Raw genomic sequence first — 17743 nt, 5'->3', positions numbered from 1 at the left:
GTGAAAGCGATTCTGCTATTTGAGTGCAGTGAGCTTGCTGTGATAGCTAGCGAAAAACATTTCTTCTACTATGGCTACTCTTTACGATATGAAAAAACTGTTTATTAATATCAATTAAAAAAATAACCATGCATTGCAACCGACTCATAATAATACATGATAAAATTAAATATTATATATGGTTTCAAACTTTAGTCTATGATACATAATTTTATTTTAAAGTGGTATTAATAGTTTTCTTATAATCATACATGTAAATCGACCCGCGACCCGATCTTCGCCGCTGGTACCATTACCCTTGATCTGAGCTCCGTTACTACATGAGCCACAAGAGTCGAGAGCGAGGCGTGGCGTGGCTGGTTGGCTGCTTTCCCCAACGTTACGCTTATCATATTGACCATACGGATGACATTTTTATTATAGACTGGAGAGGATTATCGAATGGACATGCTCTTAACCATTTTTAGCTCTAATTCCACCTACACTATGAATATTACAAAATATACAATGTATACTCCCAAGAAATTTGCGCTATCGTAGCTACCATGCTCATTGAAACAATTTTCTTCACCCATTACAATGCACGGGAATTTTGCTAGTTTGCACTATAAAATTTGTACATACGTATCCCTAAGTTTTTTTTTTTGTGCATAACAAATTTTGGACCGGCCCAACACGCTGCTAGTTGGGCTTAGGGCCCAGAAAGAAAAGAAGGAAAAAAAAAAGAAAAAACATGTGAGAGACGGGGGGTGGCCTCGGCTCGGAGTCGGAGGCATGAACTACGGGAGCAGCTGGTTTGGCTGTGCTGATGCCGCCGAATCCGCCTCGACCGATCGGTCGTCGTGCCCTGATCGAGTTCTAGTCCGTGAACTCGAACACGAATCTGTTTCCATCTACGCACGCGACGCGGGCGCGAATCCGACTCGCCGATGAACTCGACGGATCGAGCCGCGCCCGTCTCCTCGCCGATTCGTCGTTATATACTAGTCGGACGTCGTCGACTCGTCGTGAGATCGATTCTTCTCGTGTTCTTGCGTTGGTAAGGGACAAGGGCTTCTTCTTCTTCTTCTTGATCCCAACCAAGCCGGTGGTGGAGCGGCGGCGGCGGAGAAGGCGAAGGCGGCGGCCATGAGGATCAACCTGGGGAACAAGGTGGAGGCGTGGTGCGGGGACCCGTCGATGGGCGGGTGGCGCCTCGGCGTGGTGGTGTGGGGGAACGGCCACCAGTACAACATCCGCTGGGACGGCGGCGACGTCGTCTCCGGCCGCATACGGCGGGTCTCGGTGCGCCCGCCGCCGCCGCACCTCGAGATCCCCGCCGACCTCGAAGCCGGCGACCTGGTGGAGGCGCTCGACGACCGCATGTGGAAGCTGGCCGAGCTCGTGCGCGCCGGCGACGGCGACGGCGAGGGCGAGTTCACCGTCAAGATCGTCGGCTCGCCCAGCGCCATCACGGTGCCCCCGAGCATGGTCCGCGTCCGCCAGGTGCTCACGGACGGCGACATCTGGGTCGCCACCTACAAGGTATCCATGGCCGCCGCAGCCACCCAACCCTCTTCTTCTCTTCTTGGAATCTTGCTTCCGTAGCCTGACACCTCGCCGCGCCTTCTTCCCTGCAGGGCGAGGAGATCCCGGGCGCCAGGGAGCCGACGGCGCGCCCCAACGCCGCCGCAAACCGCCGCGCCCCCGCCGCCGCCGCGAAGCACCGCCCCGCCGCCGATCAGTTCGCCCCGCCGCCGGCCCCCTCCCACCAATGGGCCAAGATCAAGAGGAGCCGCCACGCGACGGACCACGACGCCGCCGGCGAGGTCCGGAGGGTCGAGGCCAACTCGAAGCGGATCCGCGCCATGGAAGAAGAGGAGGGGGAGCTGCTCGTAGGATACGGCAACGTGGAGGTGGTGCGCGCGAACGAACCACCACCCACCGCCGTGTTCGTCAACAAGCAGCAGGAGATGAGCGACGAGGAGACCGACGACGACGCCAAGTCCGTCTCGTCGGCCGGCAGCGGCAGCAGCAGCAACAGCGAGAGCAGCAGCGACGGCAGCAGCAGCGAGAGCGACAACGGCGACCGCGCCGCGCCGAGGAGCCCACCGGGGGACGCCCAAGTGGCGGCGAACCAGCCGCCGCCGCCGCCATCGCAGCCGCAATGCCAACCACACATCAAAGAAGAGCGCGCCGACGACGACGACGTCAGGACGAAGTCGCGCGGCGCCACCGCAATGAAGCCGCGACCGGCCGTTGCGCCAATAATGCAGCGGCGCCTGGCCAACGAGCGACCTCCGCCGCCGCTGGCGGCGGCGGCGGCGGCGGTAGGCGAGCAAATCCACCGCCTGGAGGTGGACGCGTACGGCGCGCTGATGAGGGTGTTGCACGCCACCGGCGCGCTGTCGTGGGAGAAGGAGGAGCTGCTGACGCAGCTCCGGCTGCAGCTCCACGTGTCCAGCGACGAGCACCTGCAGCTGATACGGGCCCTCAACGGTGGCAGGAGGCGGCTTCCAAAGCCTGAGAATTAACGCTGCTGCTTGCTTGCTTGAAGCTGCCATTATCAGCAGTTTCGCATTGCAGATTCTGTGTATAGATGTCTATATGAATTCTCTCCCATCTATTTTCTACATGCTGACAGGGAGTGGGGATGTCCCCGAACATCATGTAAATAGTGTTGGGTTCATTTGTGATTAACTCTGAAAAGTTTTGAGAATAGTGATGATAATATATACTAGATCCGATTTTTAATATAAGGCGCGAAGGTTTTTCACGTAACGTTTGATTGTTCGTCTTATTAAAAATATAGTACAAATATATAGAAATATAAGTTAAATATGTAGAAATATAAGTTAAAGTTATAGTTCTTTTATTGATAAAACAAACCGCAACAAAACAGATAACATTTATATAATTTTTTAATAAGACGAATGGTTAAACGTCGCACCAAAAATCAATAGCGTCATACATTTAAAAAACAAAGGGGGTACGATAGTGTTTTATGCTTTAGTACATTTACATGAAAATGCAATCTTGCAAATTCTTGACCGTTGGATCAACCATCTAAACCTAGATTTCATCTCCACCTAATCTCCACCTTGCTATGTAAAGAGCCAACCTTAGCCACCGCCCCACTGATGAGCACATCCACCGCCATCCCTTTTCCTATTATCCTTCCTTCAACGATCTCTACCGCCAGCCCATTCCGTATTATCCTTCCAGCAGCAGCTTTTTCGCGTGCCACTATCACTTCTCATGCCCATTCACTACCATCTTTCCATTCTCCAACGATTCCCATACCCGGATTCGTCACCACCACCTGTTGCCACCTAACCACTCGTCAGACAAGGTGCCTCTCACCCTACCATCCTTCTCTGTCTACTATCCCCACAACACCTTCGCTCAGGTGCTCACCTCTAGGCTCCTCATCCCCGAACACTATCTTACCCTCTTACTCCCCCCATCTCCACCTATTGGGATAGCATTATCGAAGATATCACGGTTATTGGGTTTGGAGGAGAAGCTCGCTGAAGCCCGTATCGCACTTCATTGCATAAACGTTTTGAGACTTAATTAAGGGGGGTTATCATGTTTTTTTTCTCTCTTATCGTGTTCACTTCATCACTTGTAGAGGATGGCAGTGGCCCGTCGAGCAGCTTTGAAAGCCCAAAAGGTTTTGCCAAGTTGGGCTCCCGTCCAGAGTCCACACGCCTCTCACTCGATATCGATCATCTCCCGCCTATATTGCAAGGGAATCCCCCAAACTCGTCAAACACGTGCGGTTGTAAAGAAATCCCAAATTAGTTTCTCATCAGGTTAACTCCTTCGAAAAGAATTAGTAGTAGCAGACTAGCAGTAATCGTGCCGTCTATCCACGTAGAATTTGATTATACTTCAGAGATTAAGCGCGATCCATACAGCATAAATAAGCGACGCCCGAATTTACAGGATAAAATATTTGCTTCGAAGGCAAAGGAAGATAAATATTTGCTCAAAACTAACGCATCACGCAGACCTTCCTCCAAATATCGAGAGCGGATCATACACATTGATCATACGACAGCTATAAGCTCAAATATGTTAACCCGAAGTAACCTTATAGCATCAATCAACGATAACCAAAACTTGTCTGAACTGGTCAAATATCCGACAAAACTCCCATATTTAACCTTGGACACTACGAAAATTTCTCCGAGGCAAAAAAGATCTCTTAGGATATAACTGTGCTTAAAAACAGGGCTCCTCGCAAGACGATGTAAAGTAGCACATTGCAAATCTACTCGATCAGGTCATCGTCATCATCTGGCAGTGGTTGGGCTGCAGCCGCTGCCAGTTCAGCCTCGTGCCTGCACATTACAGAGCAATCGGAAATCGTTCAACAATTTGAAGGCATAAATTAAACACCCCTGGTAGAGCAATTTCGTAAGAACACTCACTGTTGCTGGGCTGCTAGATCAATTGTGACATCTGGAGGAGCAAGAGCAGGTGTTTCCACAAAGTGGAGGTTACCATCGCTGACAAAGACAGAGAACAGAGTTGGTTTAATCCAGTAATTGGGTTGCTGAATAATTAAAGATTGATGATAACTGAGGTCGTTACCCAGCAAGTTTCCTGGCAAGGTACAGGAATGGCTTCTCAAAGTTGTAGTTGCTCTTAGCTGACACCTCATAGTATTGCAAGTTCTTCTTCCTATGGAAGGTAACCTGCTTTGCTTTAACCTGCCTGTTCTTCACATCAACCTTGTTACCACAGAGCACAATTGGGATGTTTTCACAGACCCTGTAATTAATCAAGACCTATTAGTTTCAACCATCAGTTTGTGGTAAATGTATTTGCTCAGTTCCAATGATATACCTGCATAAATCACGGTGCCAAGTTGGGACATTCTTGTACGTCAGCCGAGAAGTAACATCGAACATTATGATAGCACACTGCCCATGGATACTACAATGCGGAATACATGATTACAGTTAGTACAAAATAAATAGAATTTCAGAGCTTTGTTACACACAGCATACAGTAACTTTACTCATGAGTGCAATCAAACAGCAGAATGCCACAAGATAAGAAGTCTTCTCACAAATTTAGTAGTACTAAAGTTGTATAAAATGCATGGCATATGATGCTCAAATCCAGCATTCATGCATATTATGAGTCAAAGCTAAACTGAATTCTCTCCATAAGCATATATCAGCATCGTGTGCATCACAAATTGTTATAGAACACAAGAACTAAACAAAGAACTATATATATCTTTCTAATTCACCCACTAAGGCACTATCAACAAAATCCAGGATTCACATAAAGTGTCATGAGAATACAATAGTTAAATACAGGATTGGAAAGGATCAACTAAAATCACAGAAATAGTCTCACACAATAGTAAAATTCTAACAGTGCTTATATTCCTCATACAAATTACAATGTACTAGGCTAGGCATAGCAAAGAATGACAAAATGGCTGAAGATCCTAAATAACTAATGAGACAAACTTCAAATTCAATCGATGTAATAATACTTACTAGTAACCATCCCTGAGTCCACCAAATTTCTCCTGACCAGCTGTATCCCAGCAGTAGAAGCGGATCTTGCCGCAGTTAGTGAAGAAATCCAAGGGGTGGACCTCCACACCGATAGTAGCTGCAGCAACCACAGTCAAATTAACACGAAAAACACAATGATCCACCATAAGAATACATGATAATGCAAAATAGGAGCAGATACTCACGCTCATACTTCTTCTCGAACTCGCCAGTCAAATGCCTCTTCACAAAGGTGGTTTTGCCTGCAAATCAAAAAGATTGCCTGGTTTCAGAACAGACAGAAATTTTCGAGCCTGGCAATTTCGAGCACAGGAAACAAGAAATCTTCAATCCTATAAATTTTCGGAAATAAAAACCAGAGAGTTCACATTCATCCGTGACAAATCAAATCTAACACAGTCCTCCCTTCCCCACCACCCCCTTCCCGAGTCCCGACGCTATGTACTCGAAGAGGAGCGAGTCTGCCAGATTAATCGGTGCCAGATCAAAACTATAATAACACAGCCTTATTTCTCTATCTCTAACTATAATAACGATCTTAATTTATTTACAAATCAAAACAACCACTACAACGATCTTAATTTACAAATCAAAACAACCGTGGCTGTATCTCTCCGTTCAATCTATCTAGGGTTCAGCGAACCATTATCAAGGTCGCATCAACCAAGCATCACCACACCTATACCGCAACCTAGAACCAAACAGATCGAAAAAAATCGTAAGAGAGGGGAGGGCGATCGCGAGGCTAACCCGTGCCGCCGTCGCCGACGATGACGAGCTTGAAGCTGGGGTAGTCCACCGTCTGCTGATTCGGGAGCGCCTAAAAAAAAGTAAAAAAAAAAAAAACAAACGCAACGACGGTGAGCGTGAGATTGGGGGGGAGATCGAAGGATTGATAGGGCGAGAGAGGCCATGGCGGGGAGCGGGGCGATCACCATTGGCGGCGGCTTCCGTGCGCTCGAGATTGGGGGGAGGCACGCGGAGGTGTGGGGGATTAGTTTCGATTCGAAGGTGGCGAAGGCGACAGACGAGGTGGGGGGGGGGGGGGGGGGGGGGGTTGGTGGGATTTATGGGGGAGGGGAAGGCGGCGGCGAACCCTAGCGGGGCTAGTAGCTTCTCGACGTTTGGACTGTTCCAACGTCAAAGGGCTTTTTTTTTTCTTGTTTTTTCCCCTTTTTTTCTTTGGAGGCCTTTTTCTCCTTTTTTTTTATTCCGTTTTTCCTTTTGTTGCCTTTTAATAATCTGAGTACATTACTTTTTTCCTATTCCGTCGTTGTTGACAGTTTCTAGATTATAACTTTGCTTAATTCAAAAGGCTTTGGCGTTTTGAGGAAAAGATAAATATTACGTGAAGACTTAAAGGGCTGCTATAGTACGGGATTCTGTTCTTATGGGACATCTTTTAAGTTCACGGGCTTGTACTCCTCCCCGTGACTCAAATTTCTCCACCTAACACAATGATGCTCAACTCAGATTGCTCTCGCCTATCACATTAGAGCATACAGTTACTTGTCACCTAGCGCAAACATACTTGCATGCATGTCTTTACTAGTCGTGATGGTACTTAGTGCTGGTTGGGCTTGTGTACGTGGTCAGGTGTGCTCACGAGTCACGATGAGGTAGGTTTGGATTATTTATTTGGACTAGTTTATCTTATTTTGTCTTTTCTCTCTCAATTTTTCAGTAAATACACTGATAGATGTGATCATGAAACACAAAACATATACTCCCTATATCCCATAATATAAAGGATTTTAGAGGGATATAACATATCATAGTACTACGAATCTGAACAGGCTTTCTGTCCAGATTCATAGTAACTATAATATATCACATCCCTCCAAATTCTCTTATATTATAGGACGGAGAGAGTATCTAAGTTTTGGGTCGTGTGCATAGTTACTTTTGAAGTAAATTGCACATTGGATCACATTGCCTCCAAGGTCCAATGAGAGAAATATTATCTAGTCAAAAACGAAAACATGACATCCAAAATAAAACTTAGATAGTAATGTGATCCAATGTGCAATTTACTTCAAAAGTAACTAATATAGCGACCTATACACCGCGAACTAGACATTTTAAAGTCGTGGAAGGAAGAGGAGAGAGAGAGAGAGAGACGAGGCTGGCATGGGGGATACTATGCGATACAATGAAAAGAAGATAGGAAGGTGTATGAGATGATAAAACATGAATAATACTTAATATGTCATTTATGTTTTAAATATTTTTTAATTTTTTTAAATAAGACGGACGATCAAAGTTGTGCACGGAAAATCATGGCTGCACTTAAAATGAGACAAAGGGAGTATAGTTTTTTTGGTGATATAAAATACCTAAGAGATTATATCGGGCTAAACTAATATGCATGCTTGTTATTTCCCTAGTCGCCTGACTTTAGGCGACCTTTCTAATCTTCCTATGGGAGAAGTTACCATCACTTATGTAATATGTTATTTTAAACTTCTTGCTATCAAATAAAGTACATAAGTTCTTAAAAAAGATAAACAAACTAATTTACATCCACTAATAATAAGGTAACTAAGGAAATTTCCATGGATGATGGTTTGATGTGGGTGAATATCATGCTGCTCATTAATCCCCTGATGAGGCACGTGTGTCCTCTGCAAGATGCGAGGATCCTCCAAGGGGCATGGGCCTAGCCTATGTGGAGCGACAACATGGATGGGGTGTGAGGATCTCGTCATGTTGTTGCACTATGAATGACCTAAGTATGCGCGAATAAAAGTCTATGAGAAAAGGTAAACAGGGATAGTAGGATAAAGAAAATCATAGTTCTTTCTCTTTTTTACGGAAAAGGAAACCAATTGTCTCAAAAGTAAAAAAAAATCTTAGGACCAAATCAATTGTGATAAATTTAGCAAACTGGTACTCCATAATACAATCCAAAGTTTCTTAGCCTACTTCTGTTATTCATGTATCTATTACTACAAACAACAAATAGGGGACGGCCCTATAGGTGTTGGGAACTCTAGACCCAACACCTATAAGCCTTCCCCGTCCTCCTAACACCACACATGGGTTTAAAATTAAAAACCAATACATGTAGCTCTTTATAGGGTGCCGGTTTATTAAAAAAAAAAATCTATGACAAAACGGTGTAGTAAATATTTGTACCTGCTTTTACGATAAACCGGTACATATAAGAAAAAATAGGAAAATCGACACCACTTATGATGGAGCCAAGCAGAGCCGAACCAAACCGAGCAAGCCAAGCTTGACCACAGTGCAACATGGACGGAGCTTGTGCAAAGTCTGAACTCAAGCCACTCGGCGCCAGTGGCGTGTGTGTCCCCTCTTGTTTCCAGTTACCCGGGTTTGGGTGGGGATAAAATAGATGTATAGTGAAGGTGGTCCAAGATGCAAACAAAGAAAATGTTATCTAGTCGAAGTAAAAGCATAGCTAAACAAGCGATCCAAATTAAAACTTTTCTAATAAGAAAATGTAGCTAAATATAAAACTTACTCTTACTTTCATACATCATTTACACATGTTTAAGTTCGTTTCCGATTGATTTTCGAGCATAGCTCAAATGTATGACTCAACTTTCAAAAAGGATCTGGCTTTTTAGAACAGAATTAAAAATACACAATTGACTTATAAAAAGGTGAGCACTAGTAATGCTTCCCATTCATAATGTCTGATGGTGCGTTTAGGTTGGCACCTCCGGTTAAGTTGATCAACCAAACCCCTTGTGACAGACCTTGCACCACGTATCACCTCTCCTCTTCACAACAAAACACCAAACGAGCGCAGCTCCAAAGTATAACCATGCAACGCGCGCACACGCGTACATATACCAGAGTACACACCAAAACCAAAAAAACGAGCCTAGCAATACTACCCATTTTAGCACCCAACTTTGGTCGTGCCAACTGCCCCCAAGTTTAACCGCGCCTTGTATTCATATATTCATAGAATGGAGGGAATGCGACGGCGTTCGATGCCACGCGGCCGTTCGTCTTACAGGAGCAGCCGCCGGCCGGCCGTCTTCTTGCGGAGGCCGACGAGGGAGGCGTCGTCGATGACCGGCCCGCAGAGCGAGCCGTCGGTCATGGTGTGGTAGAACGTGCTCTGGAACACGACGCGGGTGCGGTTGGCGATGGCGGCGAACTCGAGGACGGCGCGCTTGTACCCGCCGGTGCCCTTGGACTCGTACGGCACCTTGATGGAGGCCCTCGCCGCGTACGCCTCGGCGACCATGGAGCCCGCGCACCCGTCGCGCGCGTCGCCCACGGCGAACGACAGGCGGTACGTCCACCCGGGCACGGTGCGCACCTCCTGCACCAGCGCCGACTCCTTGCCCCCCACCAGCTCCACGGCGCGGGCGCCCTGCGGCACGGCGAAGTGCGCGGCGTCGACGTACTTGACGGCCTTGGACGACATGATCATCCACGCCGGGAGCGGCGAGTGGTCGTCCTCGATGTTGGGCGGGACGAGCACCCCCCACGACGCGTTGGGGAGGAAGTAGGGGCCCTCCTCGAACCCGCCGTTCTTGAGCATGTTCCCCTTGGCCAGCGTCGGCGGGTACAGCGCCCTGATGGCGACGCCGTCGATGAGCGGGCCACACGCCGGGTCCTCCTCCACGCCCGGGTTGTGGATGACGAGCGCCACCTCGTCCATCTTCGCCTTGAACGCCCACGCGTACGAGTCCCACCCGTTGCTGCCGTAGATGGTCTGCATGGGGAGCACCCCCCACTCGGGGCTCACCGACACGTTGAGCTGCTCCGCCTGGGCGCAGGTGCGCGCCGCGCTGAACGTGACGGCGTAGTAGGCGCCCCTGGTCACGGCGAGCCGCTGCCGGATGGACGCCTCGTTGCCGAGGCGCACGGCGTGCGCGCCCTGCGGCACCACCAGCAGCATGTCCCCCTGCTTGTGCCCGGACTCGATGTACTCCACGAACCCGGACGTCTCCCACCGCGGGATGGCGTTCGCGCCGCGCACCACCGTGCCGTTCACCAGGTCCGACTTGGGTGGGCCCTCCTCGAAGTTGCCGTTCGGCAACAGCCCTGCACAACACACGTCGTTAGTTTTTTTAGTCACCATTAATTTAATCAGATTAATCCACTAAACAGATATTCAAATCGGCCGCTGCACTGCGAGCCTGCAACTGAAGAAAGTTGTTGGAGGTGATGCTGCGGTTAGCAGAGATCGATTCAGAGCATCAGATCAGGCACGCAGGCTGTCTGTCTGATCTCGTGTTCTGTTAATTAATGGAACTGCGACCGGTATACTGCTAAGCTGACAGGGTCCATGTTAGTGTAACATGCATGTTCTGGGCTCCGGCAGCTAGTAGGGCTGTATGACCGTGTCAGTTCCTCTGGCTCGGCCAGGGCCCAGGTGCATTCACTACCATCCCATCTACCACATGCAACGCAACCAGGGCCGCGGCCGGCAAAACAAACGAGAAACCAAATCAAGAGAGCGCACAAAAGCACTCTCGCATCAAACGTTGCCTAATGCTGGCAGACGATGATACTCCAGATCTGATTATTGCATACTACTAGTCCAGAACACTGGACCAGAGAACATATCTGATTATGCATCTAAGTATCTAACACGTTCACAACTAGTACTAAAAAGCAAGAAGAGTTTCTTGCAAATGGGCTGCAGCTGCATATGCTTTAATGCTTGTATAGTTGTACTACTACTACTTTTGCTCGGTCGGCATCTGGTGCTGCACACCACGACACCTTAATAGGAGATTAACTATACGTGTACTTCAGTTTACTTTGCCAGCCATGCAACATGTAGATTGTGATTATGCTTGCATGCCCCCATGCGATTTGGCCGTGTGGGGTTAACCAAACTACAGTATACCCTGTATACGGTACTCCAATGATCAACGCATGATCGAGTTCGTGGCTTCATGCTATGACAGCGACCGGGGGAAACATTTCGTCAGTATATGGATAATGGAGGGACCCGGGTGATCTATCCTACTATTCACTCCATGACTCCAAGATCGTAAATCATCACGGGGCAGGCAGCTTAGCTTGATTACGAGCTTTTAGACATTAATGTCACATGCCGCATTGCCGCTGATAGATAGGATCGATCAGAACAGCAAAACAGCTTATACAGAAACCGCAGTAACTTCCTAACAGTATGCTACATAAATGGATGCTTGAAGTGAAATTAGAGCTGAGCCTGCGCAGTGATTATCGAGCAGAGTTAGCGAGCAAGCTAGGCACTCACCGTCGGTGACGACGGCGGCGGCGGCGCGCGCCGCCGCGCAGGCGAGGAGCAGAACGAGCACCGTGACGCGACGCATTGCGCTCGTCTTACTTCCTTCTCTTCTCTCAACGGTGAACGCGTTGCTCTCTCCTCTCCTCTCCTCCCCTCCCCTGCTTCAGTTCAGCTCGAGGCTGCTGTGCCGCTTGGGATGATGAGGCCGAGCAGGGCAGAGCAGCAACTTATAGACCAAGCTGCCGGCGAAACGGGCCTAGGGTTGGTCGATTACTACCACGAAATGCCACGGGATCTCCCGCCGTACGCGTGTCCCCGATCGGCGATTCGGCTGAGCGGATGATGGGCTCCCTCTGCCCTCGTGGCCTCGTAGGAGACACGCCCTGCGTGCGGTCACATGGCCCCCTGATCCGCTTCCGTTTCCTACCGCGCGCACCGGCTCGTGGACAGTACGTGCGGCGCGCCGTCTCTCTGCACGCGCACGCGACTGGCTTTCGGCCCGGTGAGGCGGTGCACGACGAGGGGCAGTTTCGCCATCTCGTCCGCGTTTTTTTTCGTCGGTTACGTATGCCTCTGCGGTTCCCGTGATAACACAGATGCCGCCGTATGTAATCAAGTTGGTTAATGGTTAGCGTTCATCATGGGATTTTGCGAGGGGACAAGCATCGTAGTCGCACAACCGGGCACCGGCTGGACGCTGTGGCGTGCCGGTGTTTAGGAATCTTTCACCACTTTTGTCACTGAGTGAGCTGGTTACCATGGCACTTGGAACTTTCTTTTTTCCCTTTGCGGTATGGACCATTTTTCGTGATGTAGGAGTAAGTTGCATACTCGCATGCAATTCGAACGGCTTCACGTGAAAATTCTTGTGGCCCGAGGTTGTGAAGCTCAGTTTAATCATGGAAATCGTAGGTTCAGATCGTTCATCATGTCATCACATCATTTCCAGGATCATGTTGTAGGCTGGAAGGCCGGACAGCATCATGTATCTGGATCAAACCCTGACAAGGATACTCAACCGACACATGGCGCCCATGTGTGCGCGCGTCTTAAGTATATACGCACTTGATTGCGCGAGGAAACCCAAACCCCCCTCGCAAATTGCAATATACATGTACCGAGTATATACCGCGACTCCGCGAGTCCGCAACAAGATTACAACACACCCCGAACAGGGGAAATCGTAACGCAAGACAAAACTAGAAACTCGATTCCACCCAAACCAGCACGCGACCCAGATGGCCAGATCGACCCGAGGATGTGTGCGTGCGTGCAAGGCGATTGACCGGCCTGCGTGCCTCATGCATGCACGCCTGTTCGTGTGACCGACCGAACTCGAGTCTGCCTGACTGGACGCAGTATTCGCAGCACGGCGCACAGCACCAACCGTATCTCTCCCCTGCAATCTGGACAAAATTTTTCCCTGGTGCAGAGAGTACAAATGTAAAATTCCAGACCAATCGTGATGCTGCAATTTGCATGCGCGTACGTGGGACGTTGCAGGGGGCTACCACGACGTAGCTAGGCATGTGCTCGCCGTCAACCTGCACAGGGACAGGAGTCACCGCGCGGTCCGCATGCGCGCGCGCGCCGCGCGGTCCATAAAACAAGCGATGGGTTTCTTCCATGTGACACGATGCCTTGTTCCGACGCGAGCTGTGCCCGATCATGCCACTGGTTTTTTTTTTTTTTTTTTTTTTTTTTTTTTTTTTTTTTTTGCCCCCACCACTTGATCCCCCTACAGATGCCGGACACTGATAACTGAAAAGACCAGATCTTTTATCCATGGGGAGGGAACCGTGGTCTTCGACTCTTCAGTTTGCAGCATGCCCTGTTGCCCCATGTGAGGGGTCGCACCGCATGTGTGCATGTTCTGGCCTCCATGGCGCTGATCATTTTCTTGGTAGAGTACGTGCAGACGAGACGATGCTTCCTTTGCCTGATCTGGGAGTTGTTTAGGGAGCAACACGCTACGCGTAGGTAGTAGTACCAATTAACGAACGGAAACGGACGATCCGTTTCAATCAACCGTCAGGAAAACGGTCGTCGTCGCCTGCATGTGCTGTCGGCGGTCTAACTTAATGCGTTGGCCCACATGTCAGTGACGGTCAGTGGCAAAGATAATGCGATGCGAGTGTGTCGACATGGTATGGCACCCGAGATAAGGCATTGCTCGAGAAGACGATCGATCGAGAAGCTAAGCTAGCTGCCGTCCGTGCACTCATATCTGGCTATTTCCCCCTCCGTTTCTTGATGTGAAAGTGACCGCCCGGAGCTGGCGGATCGATCACCCGCGGCGCCGCGAGTAAAAACGGCACCGGGAAGGGCGCGCGCGCCAGGAAAAACCACGCGATCACGCATGTAGGAGTATTGGCGAGCGGGGGCCGCATAAGAGCAGGTACAATAGCAGGCTATAAACCAGCTGTAAACATATTTTAAGTAGATAAATGAGAAGAGAGAAGGACAGCGGACTATAAATTTATAGCTAGCTATAGCACGGACTCTAAGACAAAGTGTGATAGTAGTTAGATTGGCTATAAATAAATTTAAGCTAGTAATTGGCTATATTATTAAACTTGCTCTAACTTACCGACAGACAAAATTCCGCAGTAGCCCTGCTTGTTTCATCGACCAAACCGAAGCACATGCAGAACTGTCTGGGGATTAAAGCTTTCCGTTCCTCGATGCGTCGATCGACGCGTGTGCAAAACAAAAAAAAAATCCAAGGCCGCGCGCGTCGTCCGGCTTTCATGCTGTGGTCTGTTCTGTCCGTCTTCTGTGTGTGCTTTGGACTTGCTCACTTGATTGAATCCTTCGTCAGTTTTGGATGGATGCGTCCGTCCATCGAAGTGCCTGTATGCCGGTCATAAGACAAGAGATAGCGCTGGTACGTGTATAGCGCGTCGTATCTTTGTCGATCGGCACGTCTCGCTTCGGATTTACGGCATGGAAGAACAGAAACGCTGCACACCTCGCACTCGCTGTCTTAATTTGGCTGTACGTGCGTGCAATCGAATTGTTTTTACAAGTTGCTGCTGCAGTGCAGATGGACAAGTTGTTGCTGCATCTCATAATTCAAAAAAATGGTGATGGGAGGGAGGAATTGTACAGGGCCATGATCGATCGCCTGCAGTGCAGGAACGTTCCTGGCGGGCCCTGCCGGCCGGCTGCGGATCGATGTGTGGCCGCGTGCGTGATGCGGTGGCCGAGGGCCCCCGGCGAGAGAGAGAGAGAGAGAGAGAGGAGAAGCTAGGCCGGCCAGCTCAATGTCGGTTCCTCTGCCAGGTGGGGGCCTAGCTAGGCGCCTGATCGACACCGGGCATGTGTGCCTGACCCCCCCCCCCCCCCCCCCCCCGTCCCCCCCGGTCCGTGTCCCGCCCCGCGCGCGATCTGATCCGGCGTGGCGCATGCAGCGTGAGCGAGACGTGCAGCAACCGACACACAATGACACAAGGCAGTGCAAAGCCGTCGCGGGGTGCCTACCTCTCTTCGCCTTGCGTTTTTTGAAGCACGAACACGCACGCACGCGCCAATGCACCACCGACGGGAGCCAAGCAGCGAGCGAGCCCCGGCGGTGGCGAGGGGCGGCGTGACTCGCGGGGATCGAAATGGTCGGGCTATCATCGCGCCAGTGCGCTGATGCCCGCTCTGCGCGCCCCATCGCGCGGTGACGCGGTGCGTGGACACTTGCATTTTTCTTGTGTGCAAATGTTGGCATTGGCACTGGAGGATGGACGGGCGTGTGTTAGATATTGATCGGTGTCACCGGTCGCTGTCTTTGTCTCACTCTCCCCGCACCTGTAGTGTACCGGTGTCACTGTCAGATCTAGAAGGGAAGATGCATGGAAAGAGTCCGTCATCATCACCCCAAAGTAGGGACCCCTCTCCGAGATCGATCCACCATGTTACATGTAATTGTGCTACGAGTAGTAGTCTACTAGAAGTACTCCCTCCGTATCAAAATAAGTGTATCTATGATTTTCCGTGCTTAACTTTGACAATTCGTTTTATTTGAAAATTTTTTGAAAAAAATTAAAAACATAAATCACGAGTAAAGTATTATTTATGTTTTATCATATTATAACAACAAAAATGCTAATTATAAAAAAATTTTAAATAAGACGGACGATCAAATTGGAGGTAGTACTACTGATTGAGGTAGTACTACTGATTGCCCTTGAAAGGTCAGGGCGATTCCGATATGGATGGCCGTGCCAGCTAAGATTAGCCTTTTTCTCATCTGACGAATAGAGCCAATTGGGGGACCTACTGACGCCTTGTTTAGTTTTCAAATTTTTTTTTCAAAAACGTTACATCGAATCTTTGAACATATGCATGAAACATTAAATATAAGTAAAATAAAAAAACTAATTGCACAATTTGTATGAAAATCGTGAGACGAATCTTTTTAGTCTAATTATTCCATGATTAGCCATAAGTGCTACAGTAACCCATATGTGCTAATGATGGATTAATTAGGCTTAATAAATTTGTCTCACGGTTTCCTGCGCGAGTTATAAAATTAGTTTTTTCATTCGTGTCCGAAAACCCATTCCGACATCCGGTCAAACATCCGACTTGACACTCAAAAATTTTCTAAATTTTCTTTTCACGAACTAAATAAGGCCTGAGATACAAGAAGCTAACACGGATGTACAATAACGGTAAAAACGAATATCGATACTTGAACGAGGAGGGAATTCTAATACCTCAAGTAAACATTTACTCGTTATTTATATATAATTTAAATAGTTATAAAAAATTATTCAACAAGATAAATTAATATGTGATAGATCACTCCACAAACATGCAAGATAAAATTCAAATTCTACACGTTGTGAAAAAAATATTAAACTATGGCTAGTTAACATATATTCACAATCAAAATTGGTTTTTTACTTGTATAAGTTAAATCTGACATTGTATGTTTCTAGAGTGATTTATCACATATTAATATTTTTTGTTGATTTTTTTAAAGTTTTGTTATAACCATTTAGATGACATACAAACAATGAGTGAATGTCCCTTAAGAGTTTAGAATATTTTTTACCTACTGGAATGGTGCTTTTTACCCGGGAACAAAGCCATGATTTGGGAATTAAGGAGCCGGTCACAAAGCAATAATGTACTATTAGGGAGAACTCATGCTCGGCTCGACCGATGGCAGAGTGGATGCATGGTTGGCGTCGTGTTACGGCGACCAGATGTGAGAACAAGAACCCATATATCACCATTCGTCTCAATCGGGCACTTGGCGCCTCAGGCATTACAGGGTAACAGACTCAAGCTTCGATCTCACCGGGTCGCCCCTCGTCGCATACTCGCATGGCGTGGACAGAGAGTCTCGAAGAGCCAGTCAAACAATGACGCTGAGATATGATCAGCTTCGCCATGTTGATTGTTGAAGGGGGCGCGTATCGCGGCCCAGATGCAAAGTAATGTGTCTCGAGTATGCAAATTATAGACTTGTGTGGAAGAGGACTGGCTCCTAAAACCGACTTTGCAATTCCCAAATTATATGGTCTTCGGCTGAAAGTTTGCAGTTGGGAAGAATGGGGAGAAAACCAGTACCAGCCTATCTGCTGTCTTGATCATGGCTAAGGCTCGATTCGTTTGTTTGGGTTGGGAATACATCCCTCCGGTACGAAAAACGAAGCAGTCTATTAGTGCGTGATTAATTAATTATTTGCTAATTTACTTTTAAAAATGGATCAATATGGTTTTTTAAGCAACTTTCGTATATAAACTTTTTGTAAAAAAACACACCGTTTAGCAGTTTAAAAAGTTGTGTTTGAAGTGTAAGTTCCTAACTTCTAATGTCTCGTTTTCCGCACGCACACGGTTCTTGAATTATTTAAATAACGTGTTTTTAGAAAAGTTTCTACAAAGTTGCTTTAAAAATATATTAATCTATTTTAAAAATTTTTAAGCTAATATTTAATTAATCATACGCTAATGAATCACTCCGTTTTACATGCGTGGAAGAGAAGTCCACAACCTGATCTGC

The 17743-nt window shown here is 48.1% G+C and overlaps 3 protein-coding genes across 3 annotated transcripts; 1 reads left to right on the top strand and 2 right to left on the bottom strand.

Annotated features, from left to right (window-relative positions):
- The first annotated feature begins 535 nt into the window (after positions 1-535).
- Positions 536-2719, top strand: LOC127771252 (myosin-1-like). The gene is made up of 2 exons (XM_052297121.1): positions 536-1524; positions 1620-2719. Exons 1-2 carry the CDS (start codon positions 1129-1131, stop codon positions 2511-2513), a joined length of 1290 nt encoding a protein of 429 aa, XP_052153081.1. The 5' UTR covers positions 536-1128; the 3' UTR covers positions 2514-2719.
- Positions 2720-3844: 1125 nt separating this feature from the next.
- LOC127771268 (GTP-binding nuclear protein Ran-1) lies at positions 3845-6559 on the bottom strand. Its single transcript, XM_052297145.1, has 8 exons — positions 6461-6559; positions 6276-6345; positions 5711-5767; positions 5505-5622; positions 4837-4926; positions 4582-4761; positions 4419-4496; positions 3845-4328 (listed from the first exon to the last, which is right to left on the bottom strand). The coding sequence occupies exons 1-8, from the start codon at positions 6461-6463 to the stop codon at positions 4259-4261; spliced, it is 666 nt and encodes a 221-aa protein (XP_052153105.1). The 5' UTR covers positions 6464-6559; the 3' UTR covers positions 3845-4258.
- A 2585-nt stretch (positions 6560-9144) lies between these two features.
- LOC127771261 (protein DUF642 L-GALACTONO-1,4-LACTONE-RESPONSIVE GENE 2-like) lies at positions 9145-11935 on the bottom strand. Its single transcript, XM_052297132.1, has 2 exons — positions 11746-11935; positions 9145-10556 (listed from the first exon to the last, which is right to left on the bottom strand). The coding sequence occupies exons 1-2, from the start codon at positions 11819-11821 to the stop codon at positions 9511-9513; spliced, it is 1122 nt and encodes a 373-aa protein (XP_052153092.1). The 5' UTR covers positions 11822-11935; the 3' UTR covers positions 9145-9510.
- Between the last annotated feature and the right edge of the window lie 5808 nt (positions 11936-17743).

This window comes from Oryza glaberrima, chromosome 1, assembly GCF_000147395.1.
Source record: "Oryza glaberrima chromosome 1, OglaRS2, whole genome shotgun sequence".
Lineage (NCBI taxonomy): Eukaryota > Viridiplantae > Streptophyta > Magnoliopsida > Poales > Poaceae > Oryza > Oryza glaberrima.
Note: the sequence above shows the minus strand (reverse complement) of the source record. Positions and strands in the feature narration are given on the sequence as shown.